Source organism: Catharus ustulatus, chromosome 4 (assembly GCF_009819885.2).
Source record: "Catharus ustulatus isolate bCatUst1 chromosome 4, bCatUst1.pri.v2, whole genome shotgun sequence".
NCBI lineage: Eukaryota > Metazoa > Chordata > Aves > Passeriformes > Turdidae > Catharus > Catharus ustulatus.
Genome location: NC_046224.1, coordinates 31,134,775 through 31,156,260, shown reverse-complemented (window position 1 = coordinate 31,156,260; position 21,486 = coordinate 31,134,775). Strand labels below are relative to the sequence as shown.

The 21,486-nt window shown below is 33.7% G+C and overlaps 1 protein-coding gene across 9 annotated transcripts in view; it reads left to right on the top strand.

Annotated features, from left to right (window-relative positions):
* The window catches only part of IMMP2L (inner mitochondrial membrane peptidase subunit 2), a 431,600-nt gene that overhangs the window by 15,543 nt on the left and 394,571 nt on the right, over positions 1 to 21,486 (top strand). For 5 of the 9 annotated variants that reach the window (XM_033057715.2, XM_033057716.2, XM_033057717.2 and 2 more), the window contains one exon: positions 731 to 834. In XM_033057715.2, coding sequence (XP_032913606.1) covers positions 731 to 834 — 104 coding nt within the window. Of the gene's footprint in view, positions 1 to 730; positions 835 to 13,254; positions 13,349 to 15,243; positions 15,351 to 20,150; positions 20,406 to 21,486 lie in introns of those variants that run through there. The other 4 variants (XR_004417687.1, XR_004417686.1, XM_033057721.1 and 1 more) reach the window with 3 other exon arrangements.

The window sequence follows — 21,486 nt, the reverse complement described above, 5'->3', positions numbered from 1 at the left end:
TGTGATGGGCTTCTTCCTTGCTCTGTCCTTTTGTAAGAGTTAATTCAGAGCCAGCATTGATCAGCATTGATACGCTGGTTTTATATCATATCACACCAAATAATTTTGGGAGATTTGATTTACTTCCTAATTATGCATTTAATTACTTGGTTATTTTGATTCACGCTTTTTGTGTCCTGTTATGGAAGGCCATGTTTATTGCCAGTGTCAGTGTGTGCTGTAGGTATAGGGCTTTGCAAAGGATGCTGAGGTTAGTATTGCTACAAGTACATACTTCATTTGTAGTGCATTATGCTTTTATAAATAGTAAGATGCCTGAAAAAGCTTTTTTGCTTCTTTGTTTTTCTTTTTTTTTTTTTTTGTGGGACTTAGTTACCTGGTTCTCCTTTGATTTTAATATTAAACGATAAGCAATAGCAGCAATCTCTTCTTTTCATCAAGCTTACCATAAGTATGTATCCTATGTAATCCGATTTGCATGCAGTAGTGCACTGAAAGATGTGAACTAGAGTTTGTCATAAATTAATGATATTTGACATCCCATTTAATAAAGAAATGTATTTCAAATGTATTTCCTCTAACTCAACAGATTCTTGGCCTCTTATTGTAAGTGGGTATGTTTTTACCGATTTTGATGGGTTTCACCTATTGATGGAAAGGGAATTAGGTAGAAGATTGAAAAAGGAAATGTAGATCTAAATGTAGATCTATTTTTCTCCCCTTCTCTCAGCCTTCTTTGAATCCTGGGGGAAGACAAGCATCTGATGTAGTACTCTTAAACCACTGGAGCATTAGAAATTATGATGTACAGCGCGGGGACATTGTGTCACTAGTGTAAGTAATTTTGCATATATTTCAATCCATGCTTATATAGATGTTGAACCATTGGTGTTTAATCTACAAAAATAATGTAGATATATACATGAGCAAGGAACATATTTTTATAGTGCATTATTGTTATTTCTATCGTCAAAACTCAGATGTTCAAAGAATGTATTACCAAGTTTTTACTTGAAAGGAATGCAGTGCAAGGTATCATGTGATACACTGTGTATGTGTACCAAAACTGCCAAGAACAAAGAGTTGTGAGATAGAAAATAGATAAAACATTAGGTGTCTTAAAGGAGTATGGTTTTAAGTTGCTTTGCTGTATGCTTAAAAGAAAAATTTTCAACTTTCCTTATCGACTAATACTGTATGTTTTTCTTCCTGGTGACGTATGTCTAATGAATAAAACTTTAGATAAGATCACAAGAATTCAACCACCTCCATGAAAGACAAATGGAGCAAAATATCTAATTTTACATTTAAAATTAAGAGGTCTATGTATCAAGCCAAAAGGTGGCAGTGTTTCGCTGTTGAAAATATTCAAGACTAACAGGGGACAGAAACTCCATTTCAACCTTAATATAATATCGAAATAGAATGTCAAAGTGCTCATAACTGACGCAGGGATATCATACATACTCATATTATATGCTTGGAGAGTTTAAGCTTAAGGTTTTAGTTTTGTAAGTGAAATGCACAATATGTAGATTGTAACAGAAATGTCTTTGGAAGCCATATTATCTGCCTGCCTTTTTGTCATATATCATTTCTAATTGTCTCATTTTTTTGCCTACCTCTTCACTGTAGTGGTAATTTCTAAGACAATTTTCACTACCAGCTCTTAAAGCCAAGTCTCTCATGTATACTTCTTTTTGCTAGACACTTAAAATTTGCACTGTGATCTGTCTCATTTTCTGTCACGTAAAATTTTCTCTAAGTAGTCTAGCTACAAATATTAATTTATTCATGTTTGCTACAGATAATATTGCAAAAGGACTTCAATTTCAGATCACTTAATGATTGCTGTAAAATGTGATTCTGCCTGTATGTGCATCCCTCTGCCCGAGTCATGCTCTGGTGATTGTTTAAAAGAGTCAGTATAACTGATTAGTAATTAATAGACTGAACAGAATATGAGCACGTTGTCTGATCAGAAAAAAAATAGTTTTATTCCTATTATGCTCCTTGAATGTTTATGATTCTGAGTCATCTGCATTGGTTATTTTCACTTCGGTGTATGTTTGAGCATGATAAGTAGTATTTCAGATGCTGTGGGAATTTTTGTATGTTTGGAAACTTCTCCCTAATCTTGCTGGAGTTTATGTACTCCCACATAGAAGAAGTTGCATTTATGCACTGTACGGAAGCTTTTCTTAGTCTTTGGGAAGTCCACTGGATAATCAGATCAGAGTAATCCAAAAGCACTTTAAGATCAATACAAAGGAAGTTGAACAAGGTAAAATAATCTATTGGATAGTTTTAATATAAAATATCCTTCAATGTTTACATTTATCAGTAACAACTTTTCAGTACCTCACGATATGGGTTTGTTAGAAGCAATTTTGACATGCTTCCTTATTGTATTGTTAAGTTTTTAATTGTATGGTAAAGTCTTGCAGGACGTAGTATCTGGATGTGATTTTGTACTTGTCAGTTTTTGAGACGTAATTTTGCTATACAATGATTTTATTGTGTAAACAGGTTAATACTTTTATCTTTTTCATTTTGATTGTTTACCTATGATTTCTATAACTCATATATATGCATGAATTTTACTTGCTGGTCTTCAGTGTCTGATTTAGGTAATGGGGAAGGATGATCTCCCATCAGGTACTCCTTTTATATTCCTTTCAGAAATTCAATTGAGAAAGTGTTGGTGTGACTGAGATAAGCAAATGGATATGTAAACCTTTATTTTTGGATCCTTGTTGGCTATTTTACATTTGTCCACTGTCTCTACTTTGCCATATTGTAGCAGAAGATAATTTAGAGGTTGTGGGAGGGTGCTCTTTTGCAGAACAAGAGCTGAAGTAAAATAATTCTTCATGGCAGCATGACTAGGGCCGTTCAAACTCATCTCTTTGCTCCAAGTTGTGGCTGTTGACCCTCTACTTACAATGGACTTTGCTAGTTGGGATCTCAACAATCCCTTTAGGACTTGTGGTAGAAACAGCAGCCATCCAGAGTGATATGGTATCTCTGATGGTATGAAGAAAGCAACGAGGTGAGTTAGTCCTGGTGGTCCTGGATGCCTCAGAAGAAAATCAGTGAGCCTGCAGTCATGATTCTGATACTGCTTGCAGATCCAAAGGGTTTTCCTCTGTTGTCCAATTTAGTTCTTGATAAACATGTATATATATTTATTTTATGACTTTGATTGCAAATGAACACCCAAATACTTGATGGTGTTTATACCTGTTTTATAGTTTATACTAGGTACTGGATGGAGACTGCATGTGTCTGTCGTCCCGGTCACTCATCTCAACCACAGCTGTCAACTTAGCCACTGTATGCACACATATGCATTTACCTTGTTTTAGACAAAATATTTAGAATGGCATTAGTCTTTAAAAACATTAGAGTCAGATAAAACCAAAGAAGATAAGTTAGTAGCAAAAAAATATTTCTTTAATTGCAGTTTAGTGTTCCATAAATAGTTACATATTACCTAAACCTTTAGAATATTCTTTTCCCTTTAACTTGAACTAATTTTTATTGATACCAGAATTAGGAGAGCTCAATGTTACATGCTGTAACTTTTGAACTCACAATTTTAAGTTGATTCAGAACTAAGAAAAATGTTATCATTCTTAACTTGTTCACTTACTCAAGTGCTTAATTTAGGTATTAAATTACTGCAATATTACTGGGACTTAATACATTGAAAATCAAAACAGGATTAATTTTTAAATAAATGAAGTAATTTCGGTTATTCTGTCTTCCAGAATATTACCTTTCCATCTCTTAAATGGATTTAAAAAAAGAAAAAAGTGTGTTACATTTTTAGTTTTGGTAATGCATTTATTTGTCTTCAAAGAGAAAAAATGATCATGTAGCATGTGACGTCATCTTTCAAAGATGAATGCTTGTTTTTGCCAGGCAGATCTTGATTGTTTAATACTTTTGTGTTGAAACAGGCATCTATTTTGTAAGAACTTAGCTGAGCTAGATCTCAACAGTTGTGTAGAACTTTATCAGCTATTGCAGAATGACTTAAAGATATGTGGTATTCTTTCAGCTGGTTTTACTCTGTAAAGTTTGAGTGCCAGCAGCGTTGTAGCTGGAGCCGTATGTGTCACAGTGGGGGTTGTACAGCTCATGCAGTTCCCTGGGAATACATGCTGCAGCTGCACTTCCCAGTGCTTATGGAGATAGTGCTCTTCTACTGCACATTAAGGGATATTTTTGCCAACTTTACTTGTATGCAATTTGTTTTTTACTGTGTACAAATGCAGGCATTGTTATAAAAAGATGTTGCCAAAGAGTGATTTCTAGGTCTAGAATTCATTTTGGTTGCTGTTATGGAAAACCTCCTGTCCTGACTGCACAATCATGCCATCTTTTTATTCCAAAATTCCTGTCTTAATGTAGAAAAGGTCGGTGCTTAGATTTTCAAGTGATGAAAAGTTAAGGTTGGAAATATGCACAGACACTAACTTTAACCTTGAGGTAAAAAACTAGAGGTTAATGTAAAGGTTATGCTATGTCTGTAATAGACAGAACACCTTATCCAGTGTTTAACTGAGAACAGAACCTACTTGCTGGATAGGTTGCCAGGTGTCCCTCCATTGCTAATTTAGAATGTGTTCTTATGTGTCAAATAAAAATAACTATGCTAAATTAATCTGAGGGGGGAAAAAAGAGAACCATGCTGTTTTTTCTGTACATTCTGAATGGTAACGTGCTTTTAAAAGTATGAACTATAATAGCTAAATGGGCAGTATGTTTAAAAGCATGTTTTTAAAGGTCAGCTATAAAAATAACGAAATAAGTGTTGTATATTTTGCCAGCTTTTTTTGAGTTCTCATATAGGAGCATAATTGCTTTAAATGCAAACCCAACTTTCTACATAGAAAATTCCTTGACATTAAAAAAAAAACAAACCAAATCATACTTCTGGTCTCCTGTCCTTATTATCCTTATGAGGGATATTGAGTGCCTTCTGTCACTGCTTCCTCAGACCTATCAGTAAACTCCTTTATCTTGGGTACACTGCTAAGCATTTATGTGAGCTTGATCTGTGAAAAATTCAGTGCATATCATCATTCTAGAGGTAGAATCAAAGTACTGCATTTGAGGTTGTTTCTGCAGCTGTGTCCCTCTCTGGCATCTGTTCAGAAATGAGAACTGGAAAAGATAATTGTGATGATGATTTTATGTGATGGTTCAACAAGTTTCAACCTATACACACAAATCTGAATAATGCAATTTTTGAAGGAATGCAGTCTTGTTTAGTTGATGAAAACAAGAGTTCTCAAATGGTGCAAACTGAATATATGTTATTCATAGAAGATCACTAATTGGAATTTCATTATTGAGACTAGCTTAGTAAAATAAATATCAGTAAGAAGGTACTTACTGAAGGAACTGCCTTGAATTTGTATTAGTTGTAATTACGAAATGATTTTTTACTAAATTCTGATAGATATAACATGAATGGATATGTAATGGTTCTTGAATTATGTTTAAGAAAGCTTCTTTCTGACTAAAATACTGGACAACCTTTTATGAATACCTCTGCTTGGATTCCTTAATTCTTCCAATTTCTGTTCTATTTTTGTTTGTACTTAGGTCTCTGTACCAAGTCATCTGTCTTCTGGCAGGTAGGACACTGCAAAGGAGGTTGTGCTGACACAGAAGCTAAATAATCACTTTAGTTTCTGTGCCTCAGTGACCTTAGAAAATCTTTTCCTATTCTGTTCTTTTAGCTGGGAAAAAAACCCCAAATCCTCTCATGTCTTTTCTTGATAAAAATCAAATATATAGTTCTACTTTTATTATCTGTGTTACAATCTATTCTTAGTGTGGGTATCATACTATATGTAAGTGTGTTAATACTGTTGGTGGAAGAAAGCCTTGCATCTTCTATTTATAAAGTAAAATCCTTATTCTAAGGAAACTTTTCAGGTACTGTACATGATCCTTGGGAGTATTATGAAGTGCTTGGGAGGGGTTTAATAGGCAGTGAATGCATTACTGTGGAAACTGAGCAGTTGTGGAGGAAAGAAGTTGTTGCAGTTGAAGTTATGGTTGTTACATTTAAAGTCTATGGATATGACTAAGAAGTTGACAAGATTTCGTTGCAAGAATCTCTGCTGGAAACAGTCTGGCTACACTTTTTAGTCATATAAATGAAAAGTCACATAAATTAATGTTATAGCTTACAGATTGTTTAGTGGTTAAATTGCAAGTTGGAGATTAAAACACAATTATATTTATTTTTAAAAAGGTAATGATGGGGAAGTCATATGGTCTTTGCTGTTTTTGAAAGAGGTGTTGATTGATTGAGAAGCTATGGTAGAGTTGTAAGTGGTGCTGTGAAAACTTCATATTCTGTTTGATTTTGATTTTATTGGACTAGCTATTGAATTAAGTACCTTGCTATTGAATTTAGAAACAAATAGTTGCTTGCTGAACATTTATTAGAGTATCTATTAGAATACTATATTGGAAGTTTACTAAATCCACTTCATTAATTACCCAGTTGTTTTAGGTTTTGGGTTTGATTTGTTTGCTACTTTGTTTGTTCTTGGTTTTCCTGCATATAACATAGTATTTGTGTTTTATTTAAAATTCAACATTGAGAGACTTGACAAAAATAATTAGTCAGATACACAGTCTGTGGTATTTGGTTGAATTTACTTCTGAAGTAAGTAGAATAAAGTTTCTTTAAGACCTGGTGTAGTGAAAGTGGAGGGAGATTAGTCTTGCCCACCTCAGAAGCAAAATACTTAAAAATGGTGATCTGTAGATTATCCTGAGTAGAACAGCTTTAATTTCGATGCTACTGAATTGGTACAGTATATATAAGTATACTGGAATAACTGTGAGTTATAGTAGTGTTGCAACTCAGCTAGATTAGGATGTAAATAAAAAAAACAATTTGAAGTTACACAAAAATGTAAGTATGTCTGATTCTTTGGAAAGTGAGGAAGATGTGAGGAAAAATGTTTGTGTTCTTCAACATTAACTGATTTGTTAATTCCATTTAATTACTTTTACTTCACCTTTTAGTGATCAGGCAAATGAAGAAGAAGAAAAAACCTGTTTTACCAAATGACATAAGTTTTACCTTTTCAATAGAAATTTAAAAAATGGAACAGCATAAAATAGTTTTTTATACTCTTCTGGATGATAGGCAGTCAAAGTATGTTGGAGGTTCTGGATCTCAGTGGACAGCTGGTAGGAATGTTGCAGAAATTGCAGTGGTGATTTGGTTGGCTGGAAAGCTGCCTCTGATCCTGTTACTCTACCTTGCAGTAGGATGGCTGTCTGCCCTCTGAAGGTCATGTTGAGCAAAATGAGCTTGAAACCTGCCTTGGTTTAGATGAATGTTGCTTTTACCTTTTGAAATAGTCATAATTTAGATGCTAGGAATATGATTTGCTGCAGCAGAATCTGCTGCCATGTATGTACAGAAAGGTAACAGCATATGTTTCCTGAACTTTTTCCTTTGAACCTTAAGAAACTTTGAAAATTCTTACAGGAAAATACTTGATACCTTTTCTCTCAGAACATTTCCAACTGCTGAGAAGTAATTACTGGTTATTTATGGCTGGCATTGGTTGTAGGTACTTGGAACTAGGAAAGCTTTTACAAGTCAGTGAAATAAGCTACACAATCTCATTGCTGGAAGTGGCAGACAATGTGATTGTTTCAGCAACTAATGTGAAATTCGAGTGCTCCCTCCCTGTAGGCTATTCAGATTAGGTACCTCCTTCTTATGTAAATTTAGATTGAAAATCTGTGATGATATAAGATAAAAAAATTAATGAGTATTCATATGATTATTCTTGCACCTTTAGATCAAGTACATTTTTGATTATGATAAATATAGATGGACTATAATTAAAAAAAATATTCTCTGAATACATACTCCGTTTAATCTGCTGATCAGAAACTTTGACACTTTAGGTGATTGTTAAACTGATACTTTGTGGAAAGCAATTTCCTTTCCTTGAAAGTGAAGCCAATGTTCCGACTATGATTCCTAGAGAAGATAACAAATCAAAGTACTTAATGTTAGGTTCCATTGCACTTATGAAATACTGAGTGCTGAATTTATGAAATATTAGATTCAGTTTAAGATAAACTCCCTATTTTAAGTGTTCATCTTATTGCTTTACTTGAATTATGAATAGTACACATTTTGGTCCTAATGATGTTATATCACCTATTATAAAGAACTTCTAGACTTATGAGGAGAGGAGGTAATTAATTTTTTGTTGTTGTTTTTTTTGTAGAATAACTCTGGAAATCAGCTTACTTTTTCTTTTCCACATGAAACCATTATCTTTCAGAGAGATCCAGTTCATTGGCATCAAGGTTTTCATATTCCAATGCTAAGTTCTGCTACCTGCAGTAGTATGAAAGCTCTAACAGAGAAATATAGGTAGGATATTACAGTATGATTCAGCAGTTCTTGAATCCTACAATACGGTAATTTTTCTTAAGAGATTAATCATGATTAGTTATATTTTACGTTCTGGATGTAAGCAATTAACAAATGAATTTGGTTCTTTGTATGAAAAAAGATACGTAAATACATTTTATCTATTTTTTTTTTTTGTAGTTAACCTGTTTTCATTTTGTGTATAATTTGGGAAATACTGAGGTGTTATTTTATTTTACAGGAGATCTTAAACATTATGTTGTTGGAAAAATTATAGATTAAATATTGCCACAGCTGACTTTGTATTTTTCAGTAATAACTTCCCCTAAGCCAGTTTAGTCAGTTGTATTATGAGCAACCATAAATATTAACTGCAGAATGTTTCTTCTAGGAATCTTTCAATTAACTACACATATGCTGACAAAGTGAATTTTGCTTACACATGAAAAATATTTATTTCCAATCTAATTGGTGAAGTTGGAAGAAAAACCACGGGTCTTGACCTGTGCTGAGTATATTGTGGACGTGAATATTTTTGCATGTAATAAGCAGTCTTGGCCTTGTTTTCTGTTTTTTCAACCTGTTAGCAAAGGCAAAAGCAAGGGAATGGCAAATTATCAGGTTTAAAATGATAATTAACCTTATCATCACTGTATTTTCTAGGGAAATTTTATTTATGAACGTAACATTATTTTTTTATGTGCAATCAGCTATTCCTGAAAAGTGTAATGGAACAACATTTAACTTTAAACACATGTATTTTCATTTGAGACTTCATTGTTATTGTAAACTGTCTATCTGATGATTAGCTACAGAGAAAACTCCTTCTCAGAGATGCACAGCAGAAGGATGAGATGGGCCACAATTGCAGCAAGGGGCATTCTGACGATACACGTGGGAAAAAAAAGCAGAATTAGAATCACCAAGTCATTAGCCAGAGAGCCTATGAAACCTCCAGCCTTAATTGAAACTGGACTAGCAAAAACCCAAGCATCCTCATCTACCTTTCCAGTTGCATCTGTTTTGGCCATGAGCAGAAGTAGATGACTTCCAGAGGTCCTTTTTAACCTGAATTATTCTGTTTGTTTACATCAAATGGAATTTCAGCAATGGAACTTTCAAGATTGAGGCATACTAGCTATACACTACCAAGTTAACATTACTGCTTAATGTTTAGAATAAGCATTATGATGTTTTTAATTTTTTTTATAACATGGAAGTGGAATTTCTAAAAACCTCTTGTTCTGTATATGTGATTGTGATTTTTGTCTTATAATTGCTTCTAAAAGACCCAGCCATGCGTTGAAAACCTGTTTTGTTAAGAACTGAACATACAGAGAATGTTAGGATTGCATTTGGGTTTTATAACTAGATTGTAGATTCTCTGAGGGAGAAACAATGGGTAAGTTCAGGCAGATGTGTGTGGTGCAACATCATGGGGTAGGTGGCAGTCCACAAGCAGATGTCCGAAGATTGGGACAGTTTAACATACTATAGTGAAGGGAAATGCTTTGCCAATATATGAGGACAGTGGTTCACAAGTGAGATGTGGAGCCTGCTGAAGTGTACAAGCAATTGTTTGCTCACTTGTTAAATTTTCAATGAAGTCTGACAGGATTCATTCATAAAGGACTGAAAATCAGAGAAAAATGTGTCAGGAACAAAGTATAAAAGGCACCTAAAATGAAGCAAAAAAATTAATGTGATAGAACACTGGAAGCGAGGACAGGGGTTACCTACAAATTTTCATGTCATGTCTGTAATTTAATGACTTTATATAGGAAGAATCAATAAAAATCTTTTTCATTTATTTCATAAATAGAACTTAAATTGATTTGAACTTGACCTGTGTTTTCTGCCAGTATGGAGCAGAACACTCTTGCCACTCAGCTCAGTTTTTCCCTGCTATTGTAGGTATATTTTTTATTGGTACTTTTGTGAAGTGTAAAAAAATTAGTATATATGTAAAATTTTGGACTAGGGAAGGGAAAAGGTAGGAGTAAAAACTTTAAAATTATTGCTCTCATAAAGCCATCATCCATAACATAATGCCATTTAGGGTTTCAGTAATTAATAGTGTATATCTTAAGGCAAAAAAGAGATAGCTAGTGAGCATATTTCCTGTGTTATGACTTGTTTTATATGTTTGCTTTAAGGGATAGATTACTGACATTCTCAGAACAATAACTTTGATGTTTCCAGAACTAGGGCAACTGTAATGACAGAAGTGTGGTTTTGCCATATAAAGGGAAGTATGTTGTCAGCAAGCAGAGGATAATAGCATCCTGTACACCCAGAAGGCCTGCTGTGATGTTTGTGTCTGCATAAGATCCCCTTCGCCCTCAGAACAGGCTATTTTTAAACTGATGCTGAGTTTGACCTTAGTGAAGAAATACTGTTGGAGGATTTTTAAATGCATGATCATGCACAGTGTGTTCCTCAGTCCTGTCGGACACTGACAGTAGTATTTTTTCCACAGAAGATTTGTTTTAGCTTGCACTTTACTTGAGTTCAAAGGCTTACCTGTTTAACATTACTAGGGAAAACCTGATTACAAATTATTTTTTGCATCCTCAGTTGATATAGCTTATCTGAATCCATGAGACAGAATTAAAGATTTAAATTCATTGTTCCCTGCAGCTTATGATGAGATGGTGTCATATTTCTGATTAAAATAGAAATAGCTTCCATAGGCTTTGTTGTTAACTACGTTTTCCTCACTGTGAGTGGTGATATTGTAAAACTTGTTTTGCAAATATTAATTGTTCCAGGTCAATACTACTACTACTTCGTAGGAGCAGCATGCATACCTTTGATAACTGAAGGAGAATGTTGGTATAGTTGACATACATTTATTGTAGCATCTTTTAAATATCTTGCAATGCCAGGAAACTTTAAGAACAATCTTTCATGGGTCTCTTGTAACCTTCTTAGACCCTTATGTTATCACATGATATCTAGAGAAAGGTTTTAAAACTGACAGCCATGGGAAAGTGCAATATCGGAATGATTCCTTACTGGGAGAAATTTATAATGTGAATTATATGTTAAATAACATTAAGTTAAACCTGGCTTAGCAAAACAAAGGCCTTAAAATGTCAGAACCCAAATTTAGCAGAAAAAAGTGCATCTTAATAGCTGAACTTTTTCTAGATACTTCTTAGCTTTTATAATTGAAATGGGTGAGCACATTCATAAGGTATATTTTCTCCCCTTTATTTCCCTCTTTGCCTATCTTATTTGAGAAATTATCTCAGTGATTATCTTTTTTGAGTAGCTGGCCTTCCAATTTCATTAATTTTTTTCAGTTCTCTTTTCTAATCCTGTGGTCATTTGTGGTCTTGAAATGCATATGAATGCATAAAGTGGGCTAGGGTTTATGTAAGTATTTACAGTAAGTCTGTAAGTCTGCAAGTAAGTATTTACAGTAAGTCTGTAAGTTTTAGAGCTGTTGTCTCCCACTCTTCTAAAGTCTGCTGTCATTTTTTTCAGCTAATTCTAAGTTTCACTTTTCTCCTTTAAAACACTTAAAAGGTTTTTTGTGCATGTTCGTTCTGTATGTTTTAATCAGCTATTACCTGTGGTTAGTGAACAGGTGTAGCGTAAGTCTCTAATACATGTGTGATTGAATTGATACATTTGAAAATACTAAAGCTTGCAAAGCCTCTTAACAGTTGTGTTTCACATTTCAACAGTGTAACTGTATGTGAGACAGTTCAGCCAGGTTTTCCAGTTCGCAAGATTTGCTAATGCAGCAGCAGTTAACCACCAAGGGAAATTTAGATTTGAAGGGACTCTTCATGTCCTGCTTTGTAAAAGCCCTCCTGGGCTATTCTAGAAATTTCTGCTAGCAACTACATTTAGCTCTTCTGTGTGGCTTGTTTCAATTCCTGTATGCAGCTGTATGTACTATTTGCTGAAGCTCATGAGGTGTGACATGGCAGCAACAAGTACATTCTCTAGATAGTAGCAGCAGGGCTGGCAAATGTGTCAGCTCCTGGGATACAGAGAACATCTTATTAGCACGGAGCATTTCTTCAGGCTAGAAGTAATCAATCTTGGTATATCTAATCTACCAGTTATTCTGCTGCTTTATGATATATTAATAATAATATGACTGATACTGGAACGGGCTGAGTAAGGATTTTATTATTTTACTGTTTTGTTCTTTGTCTCATACTCGCAGTTGATAAACTGAACAAAAAAAGAGAACACATCAATGCTGCTTTTATCATGAGCTTCATCTACATGAAGCTAAAAGTTATACGATATTTAATGTTATCTCATGAAGAACCCTTTTAAACACAACAGGGTTATGCTTGCTGTATTCATATATTCCTGATTGGTCTCCCATGTGTTTTCTAAGAATAAACTGATTTTGGAGATTGCTATGGAAATTTGATCCAAGTACAAAAGATGAACTAACATAGACTTGTATGAATAGCTGATATTCAAAATGATCTTTGACTTAGGAAGAAAATAAGCCACACTCATAATTTGAGAACTGTAATAGCAAAAATTTCAGCAAATTTGAATTGGTGAGATTAAAGTTTTTTAAAAGTATCTCTAATAGACAAACTGGCAAATAACAGCCTTGCATAATAATTTAATAATTATTATTATGTGTATGCAATACTGTAGAACAATTTCAGATTACATGATTGATTTGGGAAGTATCCTATATGGACGCACAAATGTCAGATTATGAAACAGTTGTCATGCAGTAGTAGAATTACTGCAGCACCTTACATACCCTGCAAAAGTTCTTAAATGTGCATGTTCTTTATGAAAATCAGTAATTTTTTTTTTCCCAGGAACTTGGAACAAAAGCAGTGGATGGTGCTGCTGAGAGCCCAGAATATGAAAGGATTTGGACTCCTTGTCATTACTTAGAGCGAATGAGATTCATATTGCCTGTGAGAAGAGAGACTGTAATTCCCATTTTGCTCTTACAAGTCCTGAATATACTGTGAACTTTTTCTCCTTAGGATCCAACTCCAATATATATTTAAAAACAGTTCAGAAAATCAGACTTTAAAAAGAGCAAAAGGGAAAATTTTAATTGATGTATTTTACACCTTATTAAAAAAATCAAATATATAATATTGTATTTAATATATTAATTTATGGATGTGTTTATGGCCCATAGAAATGTTTTAGATCCTAGAGTGACTCGCTATTGTATTTGAAAACAAAATCCATGTTCATCAGTTTGCATGGAGTGTGCATGCAGCAGCTGAAGGTGCTCTCCCTAAAGCGGTAATCCTCTAGTTGGACATGAGGATAATTCACCATCTTATATATGCATATAGGGATTTATTCTATGTAGGACCCATTAAAAAAATGAAAACATTCTGACCTGTGTATTCCTGCATATGGCAGAGGGGCAGAGCTACATGACCTTTCAAGGTCTCCTTCAACACAACCCATCGCGTGGCAATAAGATCTATTCCTGAAGTTGTTTTCTTGCTGTTTTTGGGTTGTTATATTCAGATTGATACTAATAAGCCAAAGGGAATTTTTACCACTTCAACCAATGTAACTGGGATTTATATGGAGGTTACATGCTAAAGAAACAAATGTTTAGGTTTGTCTCCAGGTAATGGGTTTGGATGCTTAGATTGTATCTATATCCGAGGTCACATCCAAGCCATAGATAATGTGCTCCTGAAAAATGAACTGCTTTGCATTGTCCACTTGATTTGAGTGTGTACATCCTGGGATGTCAATCATGCCTCTTTTAACCAGTCATAATAAATACATTCAGAGACATCAGAGAGAAAACAAGGAAGCTGAGAACAGGTCTGTGGTGAAGGAAAAATTATATGATTGACACTCTTTTATTTTGTTGATCCTAGCTGCACTTTGGTGGAGTGTCTATTCAGTAGCAGTTCTAGAGGGAAGATTTTGACATCTTTATTTTACTTCTTATTTTGTTTGATTTACTTTATCATTGCAGACTTCCTTAAACAGATTACAATAGGCTAATTCATTTATTAAAGTTTGGCCAGTGTGCAAGCCTGCTTCCTTCCTTCATAGCATCTTATGTCTTGTTTGTATTTCAGAAGTCTCTAATGACGGCTTAAGGATGAAGCCTCTAACTTATTATTTTATTCTTATTTATATTCTGTCATGCCTAGGGATGCTGATTTTGGACAAAAGCATCATTATTCAAGAGACTCTACATAGATTTCTTCGTCACCTCAAGGGGGGTTTCTGCATTAAGCTTACTCCAATTATCTCTATTGTTTTAATAGTTAGATATCATATATCAAGCCTACACACCAGAATTTCTCTCTAGTCAATGGAGAAAAATGAGCACTTACAGAAATGAGTTTTTTATCAATTATCCTTAGACAGTTTATATTAAATGATGGGCCAAATAAATGGCATGTAATTTAATTAGAATAAAATCATATTTCTATATAAATTTTCTACTTTTGTCCCTAAACAAAGTGATCAAATATCAATGAAATTATTTGAGTATGTGTCACCATACAATTTTAAGGATTATTTACGTGCAGTTTACTACTGCTCAGAAAAAAAAAAGAATTCCATGTTATATCTTAAATTTCAGAGTTACATTTCCTGCTTTTCACTGTACCTATTTGGACACTTCTTTTAGAAGAATGTGATAGCTGACCAACAGAGGTCTTCAGTTTTACAGTCACATTTTCATCCTATTGAGATGAAGCATCTGTTAATACATGCAGATAACTAAATAATATCGGGGGGCTTCCATACTGTTCTTGTGTTTACAATATTATTTTCTTTTTTCCCTTCCTTCCTCTCTGTCTGTCAAGCCACACAGAAGAAATAAGGTCATAATTTAATGAATGACCCCTTGGATCACAGATGCTGACAAAATGAAGCCAGAAGATTTTAAATTGGCTGGCTACTGTTATCCTAACAGAGCCCATTAAAGTCACATAAGAGAACATAACTTACTATGTAGTGAAACTCTGACTTTTTCATGGTTTCTTTGTAAATGTGACTAAATTTATGGATGGTATTAGTGATACTAAGTTGACAGAATTAAAACCAGTGTTTATGGACACAGTTCAGTAACTTGATTTAATTAGATTCTCACCACATTGATCTAAGAGGATTTTCAGGCAATATTTTATGATGAGGGTTTGAAAGAGATTGCTGAAGCTCTAACAGAAGTGAAGAATTAAAAGCAATATTTTCATTTAAATACATACATGTTTAGCTAATTACTTAATTAGCCTCTATGCACTTTGAAACAGTGGACAGTGTTTTGTATAGGGGCTTCAACCACTGTCCAATCTGAAAATTCATCTTAAGCTAATGTTTTACTGCGATAACATGCAGTGTGTATAACATAGAGCAATTCAGCTCTAACTCAGATAAACACATTAGAAACGAGGTAACAAAATCTAAGCTCTACTGATAGTATTGACTATATTGGGAACTCCTGACCCTTAGTTCCCTTATTGACACCTAATTTAGCATGGGATATGGAAGAGTATCAAAAGTAAGTGAGACTATAAGGATAATCAATTATCTCTTCTGTCAGAGCAGACAATGCCTTTTAATTTCTTCTTTCCTAGTTTCTTCCTGTGTCTTTCTCAGATTACCTGTCCCCATTAACATTCAACATGATTGTAAAACTACTAAGCATTGTATTATTACTATTGCCTACTTTTAAAACTTTACTGAAAATAACAGGCTATAATAATCCCTGGGACTTTTAAGATTAATCTTCTGTGCATTTAAATATGGTAAGCTTTTGGAAAATGCTGTATAAGACTTTGAAGTGAGTGTAAAGAGTTATAAATTGAGTGCAAATCAATGCAAGAAAGTTGAAAAAAAATTCATTAAATTACTGATATAAATTTATGGAGATGTCAGTGTTACAGGAGGACTTGTGGTCTGTTAAATACAGTAAATGGTTTTAAGGACATTATATTGTAGGCATCTTAAAAATTTTTGACAGAAATTTTACTTAAAAAAGCAACATTACCAAGAACTAACATTCATCATGTAGCAAAAAGGCTCTGTTTTATTTTATTCCACCCTAGAATGAGATTATAAATTAAAGTCAAAATTAATAACACTTTCAAAACAGAATACTGTAGATTCATCTTCAGCATGCAAGGTTTAAAAGAAGCAGTACTTTCAAGTACTTTCAAATACAAGAAAGTTAGTCTAGCCCCAACTTTTGCAAGCCAAAGTAAATCTTGATATGAGGTCCCTTGTTAAGGGCTTTGGTGGAAGGGTAGTTGGGAGATCTATTAAAACACAGATTTATAAATTAAGGTTTCTGGCACAGCACTTGCCAAAGTTATACAGTTTAAAATTGGGATGTGGCAGGTTGTACAGTTAAAAAATGGGATGTGGCAGAAGTGCAAGACCAATGAGATGGGCTCAGTTGGCTAAAGTACGATGCTGGTAACACCAAGGTTGTGGGTTTGATCCCTGTATGGGCCACTCACTTAAAAATCAGACTTGATCATCCTGGTGGGTCCTTCCCACTCAGAATATTCTGTGATTCTGTATATATAAGGCTACTTACTGTAACTCTGACAAAGAAAACATTTGCTTCAGCATCTCTTTTCAAAACTGGCAAAACAAGGTGCACATTGTCAGTTAGTTTTCCTGTGTGCCCTTCCCTATGTGGTTCCTCAGCACTGAGAGACATTGGATATGTTTCTTTCCATTAAATAGTACTTGAATCTATACAACATCTTATAAAACAAATTCAGTTGGTCCAAAAACTGCTAAGTGTTTCTTCCTTTACAAACTTTCTATAGCAACAAACAGTAAAAATTATCAGGTGTTTTTTATTCTTCATTTGTTCTTCATCCAGGGAATGTCACAAATCCATGCATCTGATTACTAATTTCAAATTTTAATTTCAGATTTAGCTGAAAATTGTGCCAGTATTGCAACTCTCAGTAGCTCTTTCTGTAAAATTCAGGATGGATTGGATGGGAGTCTAAAAACAGTCTTCAGAGCACTGTTTACATGTAAGGAATCTCTTCAGATTGACTTTTCTCAAAAATAAGAAATTGTGATTTATGTAAAGACTGTGTATTTCTTGCTCATATTTTACCTTCCTTTGCATCAATATTATAAAAAAATGAGAAATACTCAATTTCAGTACTTTATGTACTATAGGAAGGTATCCATAGACCAGGTGTTGAGTCCTGACATTAACATTGTGTCTTCCAGTATTAGTATTGGCTCCAAGCTAGTATTAAATTTATATCTTAGTGATGTCAAGATGCATATGAAGAAATATTTCTGGAAAAGGAAAATAAATCTCATGATAATTTTTCCTTATATCCATGTTTATTTAGTGATGGTGCGCTTAAAATGACATATGTTAATTAAACTTTTATTTACGTTACTTCTGCTATGTTTTTCATATTGCTAACTTGTACCTGTGAAATTCACTTTGTGAAATTGATGCAATATAAGAAAGCAGGGGAAAGATTCACATAATTCAAAAATTAAACTTTACTGCTATTATAGTGAGAAATATGCCTGTAGATACATGTATTGGCTCGATGTAGGGTTTTTTCATGATAATTTCAAATTCTGCTATGAAACATCAAAGTTCACTATGAAATCTTATAAAAATATTTTTTCCCAGATGACAGAAGAAAAGCCACAAAGAACTCTACATCTGTGCTCTTTTTTTTTTAATTCCTCATATATGATTCATAATTGAATATTTTTATTTGTTGTTTAAAAATACTGCTGATACCTTTGTAATGTCTGTTAAATTTAGCAGAAGTAGTAATGGTTCTGGGAGAAGACCAAGGTGTATCCAAGAAAATGGTAGTTTTTAAAGTTAAGTGAATCTGGTTTTGCATTTTTTATTACACAGTTGATTTCTTTTTTACAGATATTGATTTAACTTTAGAAATTCTCAGCCTCTCAAATATTTTCCTTTTACCGAAAAAAGAGTGTCCTGACAATATTCAAGGCTGCTGAGCAAGAGGAACAAAGATTTTGTTTTGCTAAATATACCCAACTGGCCAACACTGACATACTCACTTCATTGCTTTCTAGTTCAGTTACAAAAATAACCCAGCAAAGCTTCCTTCTTCGAAAGGATTATTCTAGGGAACATTTACTTTACAAAGAATAAAATATATTTGGTGTTACTACATTTGACAGAAGACATGCACAATTCTTATCCTGTATTTACTATGAAGTGATGTTTATTTTAGAGATTATTTTCTTAGAATGATATAAAACCCCATTCTTTAAGGAATTTCATGGTACATTTTATAAATATTTTCTTTTTATATTGTTCTTCATACTAAAATAATAGAATCTCTAAGGCATGATGGAAGGTATATGGGAAGAACTGCTACTGCAATGAAAACCAGTGAAGTTTGAGGGGATTATACAGTAAAACAAGGCTAAGAAAACACAGCTATAATATTGCAGAATGTTTTTACTTTCAGGCATTTTATAGAGTGTTGATGTAGACAATAAAAAACCACATTTTTCAAAATATATAATTTAATTTAAAAACACCCCCCACCCTCCTTTCCCCATCCCAGCTCAGTTTAAGCATACTCAGATTAAGTACTCAGATTTCACATGATGGTGAAGGAAAAAAACCCTTAGGACATTTAAAATTTATGAGGAGTCTTGAGATTCCATTCATTATGTTGACAATATGCACAACTTCTTTTCAAAATGGATTGGACCAAAGAAGGTGAACAGACGCAGCAGAAAGACTTCTTTCTGTGGTGTGTGCTGAATTATGTGAGTTACTTCTGCTTCTACGTTACCTCGGGGGACTGCTTAATGTGCTTGGTTATATAGAGCTGCACATTTTTAGCTGTGGGCTGGTATCCATATTGAGCCATAAATTTATAGTTGATCTATTGCTTTCTGGGCAGACCAGTCATACTCAGATGGAATTAAGGGCAGTAATTGATTTCCTGCTAAATAAGACTCATATCAGTTTATAATGCAAAAAAAAAAAAAATAATTAAACTAGAGTCTCTATATTAAGCAAATATATATTCTAAATATTGCTTGTAGATATGAAAAACTTTTTTTAATTATAAATTTGCATATAGATCTGTAAAGTTACCTTCTGAATGGAAAGCAGTATCTATAATTATTTTACCATTTGAATTTTGATTGACAAAAACATTTCTGCCAACAAATCTCTGGCTGCTGTGGCTACATTTTTATTGTGACAGTGTATCATACTAACAGAATGTAATTTTAGCTTGTTTTTAGCTTGTATTAAGTACCAAGGTGAATATTGTATGAGTTAGGAGTCTGATCTGCTCATACGTACCGTAACAAAAACTGTTTCATAGAAAAAGAAATTAAGCTGTGATTGCTTATCAGTGTCTATGTGAAATTTAGAACAAGGCTGATTCACTGAGATGCAGAGCAAAATCTTTTATTAACTGAAGCTGTCTTTTTCTGATCAGCAATTAAGCTGCCAAGTAAGGCTGCTTAATTTTACTTCCATCCTGTGAAAATCAGCTGCTGTTTTCATGATACTGATATAACAAGGAGGAAAGAAATGACCTCTGTTGACAGAATAAAGAAAGCCTTGTTTTGTTATTTCAACTTAATTTATATTTGGAATTTCATCCTGCTTCAGAATTTAAAAACCATCAGTCTCCTTTTCCCCCCTCTCTCCTCATGTACTCTTTTTCTCTCTTCTTTTCTCTTTTCTTTCTCTGCCTTATTTTTGCAGTGAAGAATGTGCTGTGTAAAGTTGAATGAACTTGGATTATTTGTCATCAGATAGACATTTATCTTGGAGGATTTCAGCCCACATTTTCCCTTTACTATAAACTTTTTCGGTTGACATGAAGTAATCTGTATCCTTCCTGAGGATAAAAGAAAAGTTTTTCTTTAAATATTATTTCCCAATTGGAGTCTGATTTTGTGTAAAAGCTGTGTTGCTGTCTAGAAGAAAAACCTCATCCATCTAGTTTTTATTTTCCAGGTGAGTTCTTTAATTAGTTTGTTGTTGTATACACATATGGCTGAAATTATGTATTAAATCTGAGGCAAAAGAAACAATGGCCATATTACAGTGTTTTGGCTACTTGGTTAAAGATAAATGCCCATTGTTTTACTAGCAAATGCTAGAAAACATGTTCCATAATTTGGGCTTTCTGAGGAAGATTTTCCTTCATTATAGCTTTAAGTTATTCCAGTGCTCCCTTTTTTCCTAAGCAGTGTTTTGTTTCTATGGGCAGATAAATAGTTTTGTCTTTGGCACTTGAAGTTCAGAAAGAAGAATCTTCCTCTTGTCTCTACTGGTTTCTTTTTTAAAGCTATAGTCCTTGTATCCTGACTGCTCCTTGTGCTAACCTGAGAGCCTGATCTGCAAGAAGGAGGGGCTGTGTCTGTGCAGCTGTTGTGCCTCATTGCTCAGGCCTTTCTCAGCTCTCATGTTTCCCAGAGCAAGAGGGTGCATTGGGACAGCCTGGCCCAGATTAAATGGGATGGACAGCGGAAGAAGAGATTGCAGTTTCCACTTGTACCTGTATTCTATACATTGATTAAAATATTTGCAACATTACAGAATTTTTTTGAAGTTTTTCTCATAGCATTCAACTCATCTTGGTACAATTAATTCCAATTTATGCTTCTTTTCCTGAGGTAGAAGTAGTAGAGGGTATAATATTTTTTTGGAGAAAAACATATTTTAGGAATAAAGGGTCACTAGACTCTTGATATTTCAATACAGTTTTCTACTTATATATTTTTCTGTATTTTTATTAAAAAAGATTTAAAACTTTCAAAGTTCTAAAAGATTGTATTACTACTGTTTATCATGACAGTTGAAAAGAAAAAACTTGTCTAGTTCGAGTTTTGCCAACTTAGTTTGGACTCATCTAAGACTTAAAATTGCTTGTTTACTCTAAGCTCTCAAATTTAGTTGTCTTCTATATCCAGCTTTGAGTCTAGTACTTGTTTAAAGAATTTTCCAGAAATTACATTTATCTAAGATTGCTTAAATTCAACTCTGAATTCACGAAACATTCTTATTTTGAAGAAGTACCACTTTCCAGGTTTGA